Source organism: Nicotiana attenuata, chromosome 11 (assembly GCF_001879085.1).
Source record: "Nicotiana attenuata strain UT chromosome 11, NIATTr2, whole genome shotgun sequence".
NCBI classification, from domain to species: domain Eukaryota; kingdom Viridiplantae; phylum Streptophyta; class Magnoliopsida; order Solanales; family Solanaceae; genus Nicotiana; species Nicotiana attenuata.
In genome coordinates this window covers 9,247,110-9,260,562 of record NC_031999.1, presented here as the reverse complement: position 1 = coordinate 9,260,562, position 13,453 = coordinate 9,247,110, and the positions used below count along the sequence as shown (strand labels likewise).

General features: G+C 35.8%; 1 protein-coding gene across 1 annotated transcript; it reads right to left on the bottom strand.

The window, feature by feature from the left end:
- LOC109234104 (dymeclin) lies at positions 422-9,729 on the bottom strand. Its single transcript, XM_019399950.1, has 18 exons — positions 9,327-9,729; positions 7,808-8,047; positions 7,058-7,121; positions 6,847-6,976; positions 6,577-6,721; positions 5,978-6,217; positions 5,802-5,886; positions 5,130-5,232; positions 4,597-4,722; positions 4,412-4,525; positions 2,799-2,917; positions 2,624-2,711; positions 2,424-2,516; positions 2,252-2,341; positions 1,988-2,107; positions 1,818-1,909; positions 1,530-1,587; positions 422-969 (listed from the first exon to the last, which is right to left on the bottom strand). Exons 1-18 carry the CDS (start codon positions 9,517-9,519, stop codon positions 886-888), a joined length of 2,184 nt encoding a protein of 727 aa, XP_019255495.1. The 5' UTR covers positions 9,520-9,729; the 3' UTR covers positions 422-885.

Here is a 13,453-nt window from a genome sequence, read left to right as displayed (position 1 = left end):
TTTTGACATGCTAGTACTAATATCCAAAATACTATACTAAAATAAAACATTTTAAGCGACTTAAAGAACACAGTCCAGAATACAGGCGAAGTAAACTATAAGCATAATGATGAGATAATATATGTCGTACAAACATCAATTAAAAGTTATTAAAAATATTTCGTAAATGGAGAAAATTTCCTTATACGAACAAAAGTCCTATGCCCCCTCCGATCTTTGCATACAACGCACAAACACACTCGAGTTCTTTAAGAGAAGCATTTTAAGAAAGAATAGAAGATATAAACTTGTGACTTTATGAGCTGTCGACTACATAAGCCTACATTATTGGAAGAATCTTGAAACCCTCGTGTAAAATATACTGGACTGAATATCTGTAGATGGTCAGATTATCCAGAAATGTTTGGTTAAACACAAAAGATAAAAAGACAATCGCATGCTTCATTTTTTATACTTTCATCATATACGTACATTTTTCACTGCTTGGTCACCATTACAAGTTTACAACATCTTACACATTGTTGAAGGGAAAACTATACTGCCTACATCATACACTTTGCAAGTGCAAGTTGTTCGAAATTGATAGAAAAAACCGCGTTACTTCAACAGCCACTCCAAAATTGGTCACGGACCAAAAGGGTAAAGAGATACGACAGTTGCATCATCAAAATTGATAAAATGGGAGCTGCTTTTCCTTGTAGAACTATATCGTAAGCCTAAACTTGACCAATACCGTTATTTATTATACTGGTGATATATCAATTCACTCAGCTGTACGTAAAATTCCTCTACTCTTGAGCTATGAACAGAAAAGAATGACAAGAATACATATCTATGGATACATGTATGTATATACACAACGTAGTCTTCTGGGATCATAGTCCGTCAAACTGGTGCCTCTATCTCTTGCCCATTTCCATTGATCTCATCCTTCTGAGGCTTTTCAGGCTCCTCTACATTATCCTGGACCTGTTTCCAGATAGAACAATTCAGAGAATGATTCCTCAAACTACAGTAATCATAAATTATTAGTAGTAAAATCATTTTTAACCACTTCAACCCTTCCAGAACACATAATGAGATTGAAAAGAGATCAGACTTGCTACGCACAAAATTTAATACCTCAATCATAGTTAGACATGCATACGCTCTTCAAACAAAACTCAAACACAATTTCTAAATCCAATTCTGAACAGACTGTCTTCATATGTGAGATTCCACTAAAACAAGCTTGTGTCATCTTCTGTGGACATATGATTTTAATCATGATGATTGACAGTCTCTAAGAGCAGGCAAGCATACAAGAGTTTGCTTTGGACCGGGTGTGTCTGGGAGGGGGATGGGGGGGGAGTGGAACTAGACAAGAAAAAGCATTAAACAGAGAAGGCCAGTGCACATAGATCCAGGCTCAACAAAGAAAACCTTCTTACTTGGTCAAGAAAATATCATGACATCCATCAAAATCCCCCAACCTACCAGGACCATATGGCGTATGGGTTGAATCAAGAATGAAAAGCAATCATACTTACATCGAGAGGAGCATCAACTGGGAAAAGATTTATGCTGCTAGGAGAAAAGCTAAGACCACTGCCAAAAAACGAAGAAAACAAATCAATTACAGATTGGAAATATCTACATTCACCGCCACAAATGAAATAGGTAAAGAGGATGTTTCCACTTGAATGGTATTAGACTTAATCAGCTTATTACATGTTTCAAAAAGTAACATTGAGAGAACAAAAATATAAAACATGGGAAAGAACATGGCGTTAAAGCATATTCTGACAAAGAGCATATGTTTTGTTATAAAAACCAACCTTCGAGACAAAACCAGCTGCCACACGTACGGAATGAAGAACTCCTCAGGATGACTCTCTTGTTCATATGTGAAACGCAATTGGGTAAACATCTACGGTGTAAACAAAATCTATGTCAGAATATGATTATCAGATACAAGCAACTCATCATAAGTTGGCAAAACTAATACCTTTATTCCATCACCTCTCCAAGATCGGCAATTAACAACAATGACTTGCAATACTTTCTCTACAGACCATTCTCCTTCCATCTTTTGTGCATCCATGCGACTGTTGAAGAAGTCCAAGACCTTAAAATAACATAATCACAAAGTCATTTTGCCTTCCAGACTACACTACCTAACAGTTTACAATGAATAGAAAGCAAGTCCCACTTCCAGAAAACCCTTTTTCAAAAACCTATGAACTGCAAATGCACAAATGAATAAGCACACCATAAATATGTTGTCAAGCAGTTCATTGAATCGTGGATGACTTTTGAACGGCTGAAAGACTTCCTGCCTGTGCATAATTGCATAAACAACCTGCCAGTTTTGGAATGTATTTAAAAAGCTGCAACAAGCAAAGAATCCTCATGAACTGATAGAAGATTGAAAGTACTGATACCTCAGGATTCCGTGGCAAGGCATAGGTCAGAATTGCATTTAATATCTCAAGAACAATTCTTAGGAAGTCGGTATAAATATGAAGCTCAGCTGCCTGCAAATATATTTGAAGAACTTCAATGCTACCAAGTACCAATTATGCTAGCAGACAGCAATTAAAAAAGAAAGACTCGATGATGCTGAAAGCCAAGTGCGAAGTACCATGTCTTCTTGGAGACTATCTCCTTCCTTTGATTCACCATTGGGCACATGCATCTTATCATTTTTTATCTCTGCCAATTTGTTGTACCTAATTTATAGATCAAGTTCAAAACAACAATTGACCAACCTAAAAATCTCAGAACTCACCAGCAGACACAAGAAACAAGAAACTTACTTGCGTGCAAGCATGTCAAATAGGCTGACCAATCGTTGTGATGCATAACCACTTAGGCGATGGACATGAGGTGCCATATTTGCTAAAGTTGCAAGACAATTTGTATGAAGATAAACATCCTGTTAAATGCATCAGAAAACACATGCTTGAAGTCAGCTTTCAGGGTTCGATCAACTTCATCACCAAATTACCAATCACCAGAGTAACTTCATTGGTAAGTACAAAAAGAGGAGGAATATTAATTATGACACCCATACTCAAACAGAAGCAAGGGTTCATTCCATGTTAGTTGTATTGCTCTACCCGAATTGAACAGTATAGCAATTCAATTGATGTATCAGTAGATCAGTAGAAATACTGCCTCATGTCGATATGGTCTGATGAGGATATACGTAACAGTTCACTGTAAAACATAAGCAGGTGCGATAATACAAAGTAGGCACAGCTTCAAAGATGTTGGCAAACAGATGTCTTAACAGTTGCGAGATGCAACTCATACCTTCATCATCCTATTTTTGTATCCTTTCTTAATTTTTTTTTTGGGGAAGAGGGGGTGGGGAAATAAGTCTCAAAACCTTTTTCAATAGGGCCTAGTTAGCGTAGTTTCGTTTTTTCAGAATCAGTTTAACTTCAGATATGCAGAAAGATAAGCTTAAATGCTTTAACCACTGCAATGGTTTTCATTACACCCTCAACTTCTTCAGAAATTTAAAAATAAACCAGTGACATTCACGTCTGAAGGGAGACATGAGAATTCTGACTCGAAAAGTTCACTAGCCAAATTTTAGTAACACAACATACAAAGTTTTGTCAATGTTTGAAACCTCAGATATAATAGTAACGCTTTCAGCAGTGCTATTGGCCTACTTTACATCATCAATCTGGATGACTAGCTGTACACTTTTCGTTCATTAATAAGCTTCTTTTTGCTTTTTTTATTAAGAACCTTCATTAATAAGCTTCTTTCCTCTGCTTATGAAAAGAAAACATTTAGAAATATCTAGACCATTTAGGAGAAGTAACTTATTGATATTTCTCTTGCATATCACAGATGTGTCGTTTCATGCTTTCAAGCTAAATCATAACTCTCCTTCATAGAAAAAGTTATTTCATAATCCTTAAATACATTAGCTTCTTTAATTTATATGCATTACTACTGAAATTTCCCAAAACTAGCCATTAGTGCGTATTCCGAATCCAATTTGCATTCCCACTCTTGACATCCCAGCGAAGAATGGCACCCGGAGCAGGTGTAAGAGACTTTGCAAATGAAAAATAACAAATAAAAAAGAAGCGGAACTTTCTAAAATCAATATTCCAATGTTTAACATACCAATAAAAGATGGCATCCAGAACATGCAATGAGAGACTTCAGAATTGAAAATAAATAAAAAACTAACAGCATATATGGTGGAACTGCCGAAGGTAAAATTAAGGCACAACACCAACCCACCCACCCAAACCCCCCCCCACCCCCAAAAACCAAAAACTGAAAGAGAGAGAGAGAGAGAGAGAGAGAGAGAGAGAGAGAGAGAGAGAGAGAGAGAGAGAGAGAGAGAGAGCATGAAACAAAGAACGTGGAACAATAAACTGACAGACATTTTATATCATACCCGCAACTTAGATAGGTTGTATTTCACTGTCCTCGTCAAAATTATGACCATAAGAGAACCAAGAGATGTCTGATGAAGAACCCGCTCTTGGTACCATGGAACAAAGGGTAGCACCTGCAGAAAGATGTGAAATTAAGACAGTCCATGGCTTAAATGTCAAAACTCCAGGGAGATTCTGTATTTACCAGTTTGTGAATGCTGGCGTTGAATGAGGAATCTTGGCTAAGTATAAGAAGAATAATCAGCACCATATATATCTGATTGGATGTCCTCCTTGGTGCATTATACAGTGTTTCTAGCAAAGGCATCAACTGTTGATTTATACAGAGACAGTAAGATTCTAAGTTGTAACCAAGGGAAAACCTAGAGTAAAGCTCAAGTTCAAGGCAAGAAATTATAATTACTAATGCGAGAACAGTTGGAAAGTGAATAAGAAAAACAGTGGAAAAAATTTAGCATCTTCTAACCAAGGATAGTAATCCCAATTATCTTTATTTTTTTAAGATATCAAATCCATAAATAAGGAAACTTGTTGTGAAAGCAGTTGCAAAGATCAAACTACAAGTAGCTACTTTATACTTTATTTGATTAATACACTCCTTATCCGTTATGTCTTCTCTTGATTTCCTTATAAAGTGACTGGCGGAAATGATATCCACAAGCAACAACCATTATTCAGTCAAGAAATAAACATATAATTTAAATCATCTGTGCATACCAGTGTATCCAGATCAGTCCGCACCAACACATACTCAAGAAAATCGGAATTCCCTTGAACGAGTGAATAAAGCAGAAGTACAGAAGTCTCATCAGCCAAGCACCTGGAAACACAGTTGCAAGCCCACTCATTACCAGAGCCAAATAATGTCTCAGCAAACAATTGTATCGTCAAATGTCCAAATACACATTTTCTATGCTATCAGACCATAACGTGGAAGTAGTTTTTAAGGTCTTTCACTTTAAACAGACCTAAAGGATTGACTAAAAGTCAAAATGATAACCATTTAGCATCATGAAGTGTCATTTCTTCCCATCTGTCAAAGCCTCGGTGGTCAATGAAGTGGGTTGAGAACCATGAGGTCCCAGATTTCAATTTGGGACCAAGGGTGTGGCCCAGTAGTCAATGAAGTGTTAGATACAAATCTACAAATCCCAGTGGAGTGGAATTAGTCGAGGTGTACGCAATTTGGCGCGAACACCACGAATATAAAAAAAAGAAAGTCAAAATGATAAAACCTCTTCTCCGCAACGGGCAAGTAAAGGGTCACCCAAGAAACTTCTCATGCATAGCCAATTTTTTTAAATAAAAAAAGGAACTATTATTGTAATTAATTGTATACAACATCTTGTTGTCACCTTAGATCAACAAGTAAGATAGGCTGACACTTACATGCCAAGGGTATCAAAAAGAGAAGCAAAGGGTAATCTCACAACCAGACCATTAAGTGCATTCCCCTCAACATCTACGCGATCAACTGCTTGAGAGAACACAAACAAGCTTAGAATCATTAATAAAATTCATGAAGTAGCAAAAGGGACACTAAACAAAAAAACAATTGTTCTAACATTCAATATCCCGAGCATTCTCAAGGGCCTTGCAGTAAGGATTCTCGAAGAAGGGTTCTTCCTTTGGAAGCGAATCTGGACTGCTGTAGTCGATTTTATCTTTCAAACGATCCATGCTAAGACACTTGCGGTAATGAACAAGGATGAGTAAAATATTAAGACTGCTGTCTGCCAATGGGCTTTTTGAAGCTTCATTACTTGAACTGGCAAAGAAATTCAGTGGCAGTAACACGAGATTTGCTGCAAGTCAATGGAAAAAGCAGAGGCTTCAACGAGAATGATGGGACAGCACATTGACTAAACAAGAGACAAAATAAGTGAATGAATTGTGACTGGAGGGATTCAACATTTCTAGGAATCTTTTTTGACCACGAAATATTGCAAACAGGGGTAATGGATTAGGAGCCAAATTAGCGCTAATCAAGTAAATATAAAGATCATATCTCACACTTCCATAATATACTAATATGCTATAAAAGGAACGGAATGATAAGCTACAGGCGAGAGAGAGCGTGAGTGTGTGTGTGTGTGTGTGTGTTTGAGAGAGAGGAGGGGGAGGGGGGGGGGGTAGGGAGAGATAATAAATCACTTTACTCTACCTGCAACAGAGCCAACTCTCTGTAGAACTCCTGGCTGATATCCTTCAGAAAAAATATAATAAGATGAAGCCTTCAAAGGGAAGCGTAGCTGTGCGACGTAGTTAAGAAGTAGCTTGCGAATAACCAGATTAACCAAAGAAGTTGGCTGCAGACAGAAGTACATTCAGAAGTAGCTCATGACTAGCCAAAGAATTTGGCAGCAAATACAAAAGCAAATCGATAAAATTTCAATATTTTCAGAGATATCTACTGCAAGAAACCATAGATGACCTGAGCCATTGCTGCATCAAAGAAAGGATGAATATCATCCGCTCCTAGTGATGGTCCAGAAAGAAGCTGAGTTGACAAGGCGACAAGCATGAAATTAAGCAACTCATGGTGTAGAAGATATGTATCCGAGCTGTCAGAAAAACAACACACTATTAGGCAAACAACTGTCAAGCCATGTGAGAAGATACCTATTGCACAAAGCTCAACATACCTTACATCTACTCTGCCAAGAAAATTAAGCATACTATGCACAACAAGATGCTCAATACCCTGTACTGTAAAGGATAAAAGAAAGAGGAAATGGTGGTAAGAGTAGGAAGTAATGAGCTTGGACTCCCAGAGATCTGAAATCTTGGTAAAACATAAGTGAGAAGGTTAAACAACGTAGATTCCCAAATGTTGAAAACTCAACCAGACCAATATCTGCAAGAACAACTTCTGCAAGCTATCCCACTGAAACCAGCTATACAAGATATTACGAGTTAGAATCTAAAAGAATCCTTCGGCCATTCCAACGGTATTGCACAATTTCATCCATACATAGGTAACACGAATTTTGTGATTTACCCAAATAATATATCTCCAAAAGCTAATAACCAAACACCTCATCATTACTTGGAGTATAATTGGAGACAATCATTCAAGTTTTTAATACATTAGACTGAATACTATCTTGAACTGTGAGCAATGATGTTGATAAGCGTAGAATCCACTATTAGATCTTCGAACAAATAGCATAGATCTATTCGCTTTGTTTCAGCCATAGTGGTTGAAACAGTTTAGTGGTCACTTTTAAGTAGCTACATACTCCAGTCACCCTCTCCCCACATACAAAAGTACAAAAAGAAGAGATAAATATAGAAGAAAGAACAAAACCGAAAAATGAAATGGGAATATAAATAAGAAAATCAGATAAGTCCCACTAAGGAAAAATGAACAAACTATGTTGTGAATGCATTACCTTTAGAGACGTTACTTGGAATTTCCTCACTTTCATTCAGAGACATGTATAGATCTTCAAAGTTGTCAGTTTTGGCATTCTCAATGAGGTGCTTCAGAAAAACAGATGAGATGTACACTGCATTGAGAGCTTTCACATAAGCTGATGAAGATACATCAGATGTAGAAACACACTCTTGCAAACACCAGGACAGGTGAATTAATATTTTTGCAAGATGCCTTGTATAACAATTGTTCTGAGCTGCAACAAAAAACAGATGGTATTTAGAAGATCATAACTCTGACCTCGTCATCCCAAGAAAAAATTATTCAGTTTGGCTAGTAATTTGACAGATTTGGCTAGTAATTTGATATATAATTATTCAGTTTTGAAGGAAATTTAGACATGGAAAATACTCTAAGTTGCAAATTCTTCCATATCAAACAGACAACACGATTCTTTTTGAAAATTTTAGTTAAGAGGATTCTTTCTTCGATTCTTGGGAAGCGCAAATGGACAAATCAGAACCAATAGACTTTTGTATTTAAAAAGTTCTAAAAGATCATCTGAGGGGATCCAGAGGCCGATGTAGCATGTTTGTTTTGGGTTCAACCGAACCGAGCATTTTAGACACAGCATCTCTAAAAATTACTAAACTTCAACAATTATTAAATTTCAAAACCATAATCCCAGAAGTGCATTAGGCTCAATGGTAAGTTTTCAAATGTTGAATCCATCAAATTAAAATTTTGGACCTGCCTCTGAGGGGATCAATGTCATAGACGTCAATTTTACATCTAAAATTATCACCAGTTCAAATTTTAGGATTGAGAGACAACTAGGCTAGTGTCCACTTTAAATAGAGTACGCATGAGCATAAGAATATTCAGCTAGAGCTCCACCAAGTGGCAAATTTGATGAATGGCTTCAGATATAAGTGGCTACACAACTAGTATAGACACTAAAACCTTTCCAAATCCTAAAAAAGGAGCAAACTACCAACACCAATATTTGTATACAAAGATCACATTTATTTACTCATTTTACTTATCTTTACCATTTTTGTAGGACAGATTTCTGAAGTCTGCACTTTGTAACACAAAACCATAAGATTCAGGCTTTCAGCTAACACAGGAGTCACGTGACTTTGCAAAACAGTGGTATGAATTTATTTTTTTCTTTCCATTTCTGTTAAGTTTAGCTATTTTGCAACCTGATAAAGTACCTCAACAACTGCGACAGCCACGATTCACTCACTCACTTTCCCCAATCCACATATAATGCACCTTATTAAAAAGCACACAACCTTATTAGCAACGCAAACTAGCATACGGTATTCCGAAATCTTCTGACATCAACTAGAATAATCAAATAACGTTTTCTAACAACACTTCAAATGCGAACTAACATTACAATATATCTAGATAACTTATTTTTTTGGTTAGCAAAATTCAATAAATAAACAAGGACATGAACAATTTAACATATAAAAAGCATTAAAGCTTACAAAAAAATTAGAAAATGCAAATAAGTTAAGTACCGAAGAGGAGGCAAGCTTGTTGAACACGATTGGAGGACCAATGGAGATGAAGAGGAAGTTCTAGAAGCTTCTGCCAGTAATCCGAAGCAAGCGGAAACGATTTCTCTCCAATAAATGCTTCAATTAGATACTCCGCCGTGTCCTGCGGCCGCGCGCCACCATTGAAACTCGGTGTTGACGGTACTCCTCCCATTCACACTACTCCGTACCGACCAAATGAACGGCGTATATATTGACACTTCTAGAATGTTCTACTACCTACCGAAGTGAAAATTCACGAGATCGTAGAGAGAGTATATAGAGGTTTCAATGCCATTGCGATGAAAAATTTTGTTGGAGCTGTGGATCTGAGAGAAAAGGAGAAGAGTGGCTTAGGAACGAAGAGAGAGAATGAGAGGACTTTTCATAGCAATCTCTTTGGTTTTAGATAAAGAAAAAACTTAAAATTCTACTAAATTTACAGAAGTGCCCTGGGAATTGTTTTTGTTTGGGATATTTTTTCATTTAATGAGTTTGTGTTTTCAGAGGCTCTTTTTCACACTAGGGAAATAGTTTTGGAATATTTATTTTTGTCAATGTTAATTGAACTTAGATACGTGATAAAATGCTAAAGTATATGAATCACTGTATCACGAGCTTGAATTATTTTTTTTCCTTTTGAATTTTTAATAAATAACATGATAGTACAAGGAGGATTAATAGATTAGACAAAAATTATTGTAAAGCTTTTAATTTTGAAATTAGATTGTAATCTATTTTGTTTAAGCATAAAACGTGACGTATCTCCAAGTTAACACGAACAAGTATTGATAGTTTTATTTTGATTTTCAATGGAGAGAACATTGATTGATAGTAAGTATCTAGTTGCGAATTGAAACAAGTCATTAATCATGAGATTTAAATTTTTAATATTGATAATGATAATAAATAAAACTTAATCATGTTTACTAGACAATATAGAATATCGTAATGAAAATTGATAATTTTCTACTTGAAGCTATCTACTAATCAAAGCATTCCTAGTTATATATCTTCCTCCTCCATTAGCTTCTTAAATCGTATCTTTATTTCAAACATTTTAACTCAAGCAAATTTATTTAATCTACTTTTGATTCTTATTTGGGCGAATTATAATATTTCTCTTATTTCCTTAATATTTAATGTAGTATTTATTTTTAGATAGAAGAACCCGCTTTAATTTTTTTATTTCTAAATGAAATATATTAATTTTGATAGTTGACTTGGCTCATGATGACTTTCATATTAAGACTCGTCTTTTAATTTTAAACTCAACAATGAAAGTACTTTTTCCTCTATCTTAAGCTCTACCATAAATCATACTCCCTCCGGTCCAAAATAAGTGATTTTTTGGATGTTTTCACACAGATTAAGAAATTCACCTTTTAACATTAATTAGCAATAGAATTGACCATATTAACCTTTACTATCTCACATAAACACTCCTAACACATATTCCAACACTATTTACTCCAAGGACAATGTAGGAAAAAAATAATTAATTCATTCTTGAAATCTGAAAAAATTACTTATTTTGGACCACAAGAAAAAAACCAAAAAATCACTTATTTTGGATACTTTCTTTACCAATAGAAGTGGGATTGATTCTGGGGATTCTCTAACTAATTAAAGGGCTTCATGAAGGGAAAAAAGAAATGAGAAATGAAAGGGTGAATTGGTCAACGGAAATTAAGTTGAGTCTCTTATCAATTTGTGGTTTTTGATGTCCCTGTAGGTTTGCAGCTGGTTTTAAAATTTTGTCGGCGTGGTAGTCCACGTGGCAATATATGAGCTCCTTCATATATTCATACAAAGACTTATGAGAACAACTAGTAATATATTATATTCATACAATGACTTACGAGAACAACTAGTAATTAAAAATATATGTTAGAGGAATACTTAGAAATTTAGCGGTCGTTTAGTTGGGAAATAAATTATTCCATAATTAATTATTGCGGGATTAATTATTACGGGATTAGTTATATTATAATTTTATTCCAATCAAACGTGGAATATACTTATTTCAAATTTAATTCCAGAATTAATCCCTTATCCTCGTACCAAATGAGCCCTTAAACTTTACAGGCGCCTCGTATACTTTACCATGACAATATTCTTCCTTTTTGGTCAAGCCTTTTCGAGTGAAAGAGTCATTTATTTTTTTATAAATATTGGCCACCTTTGGTATGTGGTACTTTCCAAATCTAAATATAGGAGGGCACTACTTCCCCCCTCAATGCGAGAAAGAAATCAAATTTTTACTTAGACTTTAAAAAAAATTATATTATATATATTTCTTACGATATGCTAAAATCTTTTTTAGTTTTTATGCACGAGACATCAAATAATCCTTCTAGAGTTGCATATAAAGAAGATATACATGATTAAACAAGTCATTTCACATGGATTCACATATAGAGAAGATATGTACCATGAATTATCTCATCAAGTAAGGCAGCACATAGAGAAGATATGCACAATGGCATGTATACATTCCGGACTTAGCATATAGATAAGATATGTAGAAAAATCATGTATACATCCAAGGAGTTTGCAAATAGAGAAGAGATGCAAAGTCCTACTAAGGATCAATTTTCCATAAACCACGTCAACCAGAAACCCAGCAGTTTCTCACGTCTTGCATGTACACCATCATGAGAGAAACATAAGAGGGTGACCCTAGGGGGATGGATCCTTATCGACACGCTGCATGGACAACTCATGTGCTATAACCACACGGACAACTCACATGTCGTAATAATAAGACATGCACAGACATCTCACGTGCCTTAATAACTTATGCCGCACGGACCACTCACATGTTATTAATCCAATCCATCAAACAGAAAGCATATACAAGAGTACATGTATATGAATAATGGATATCACATCACATCCTCATGGATTGAAGAAGATAACATGTTAAGGTGTATGCATGTGTGAGTATACAACTACTGCTCAGATCAGGCAGATACGCCATATGATAGTAAATATCATGCACAACACGAATCAACACCTACACATGATCTCTAGCATGATTCAAGGAGTTCAAATAGTCATACGAAAATATAAAGCATGACAGCAAGAAACACAGTATCCAAATCAAGTCATAGTACTGCCTAAAGACTAATGTAACGACCCGATCAGTCGTTTTGAGCTTTAATATTCCGTTCAATGGTTCGAGGTCTTGAATGGCTTTATATTGTGTATTTATGACTTGCGTGTACGGTCGGATTCGATTTTCGAATGTTTTGGGATTGATGTGGATGAGTGATTCTCATTTAAGAAGCTTAAGTTGGAAATATTGATCGAGGTTTGACTTTTATGAAAACGAATCCGGAACGATATTTTGATGGATCCGATAGGTTCATATTATGATATAGGACTTGGGTGTATGCCCGAAATTTAATTCAGAGTTCCCTAGGTTGATTTGGCATGTTTTTGTCGAAACTTAGCAATTTGAAAGTTTAGAAATTCCTTAGGTTTGACTATGGTTTGACGTTATGGTTATCAGGTTCGGATTTTGATTTTGGGACTTGAAATAGGTATGTTATGCTATTTGGATCTTGTCTAGAAAGTTTGGCGTTATTCCGAATTGATTTGATAAGAATTGGGCGCGTGGTTGTGTTTTTAGAAGTTTTTAAGTTTCAATATAAATTTTCATGCATTTTGATGTTCAATTCATGGTTCTATATGTTATTTTGGTGTTTTGATCATGAGAGAGAGTTTGTATAATATTTTTATACTTGTGAATGTTTGTTTTGGAGCCCCGAGGGCTTGGGTGAGTTTCGGACGCGTTCCAGAGAGCTTTGTAGAAGGTTCAGAATTGCTGGTGTTTCTGATCTCGCATTTGCGAGATAAGGGACGCATTTGCGACTATTGCTTTTGCGAACAAGTCGCCGAATTTGTGAAGAAGTTGGGGACTGGTATGTGAAGCCAGCCTCACAAATGCAACAGTGGCCTGGGTTGTAGGGAGGTCTCTTTTGCGACCAACTAGCCGCTTTTGCGAAAGGCCAGTTTTCACATTTGCAACATATATTGTTGCATTTGCGATGTGTGTAAAACTGTTCAAAGCTTCGCTTTTGTGAAGTAATCTTCGCTTTTGC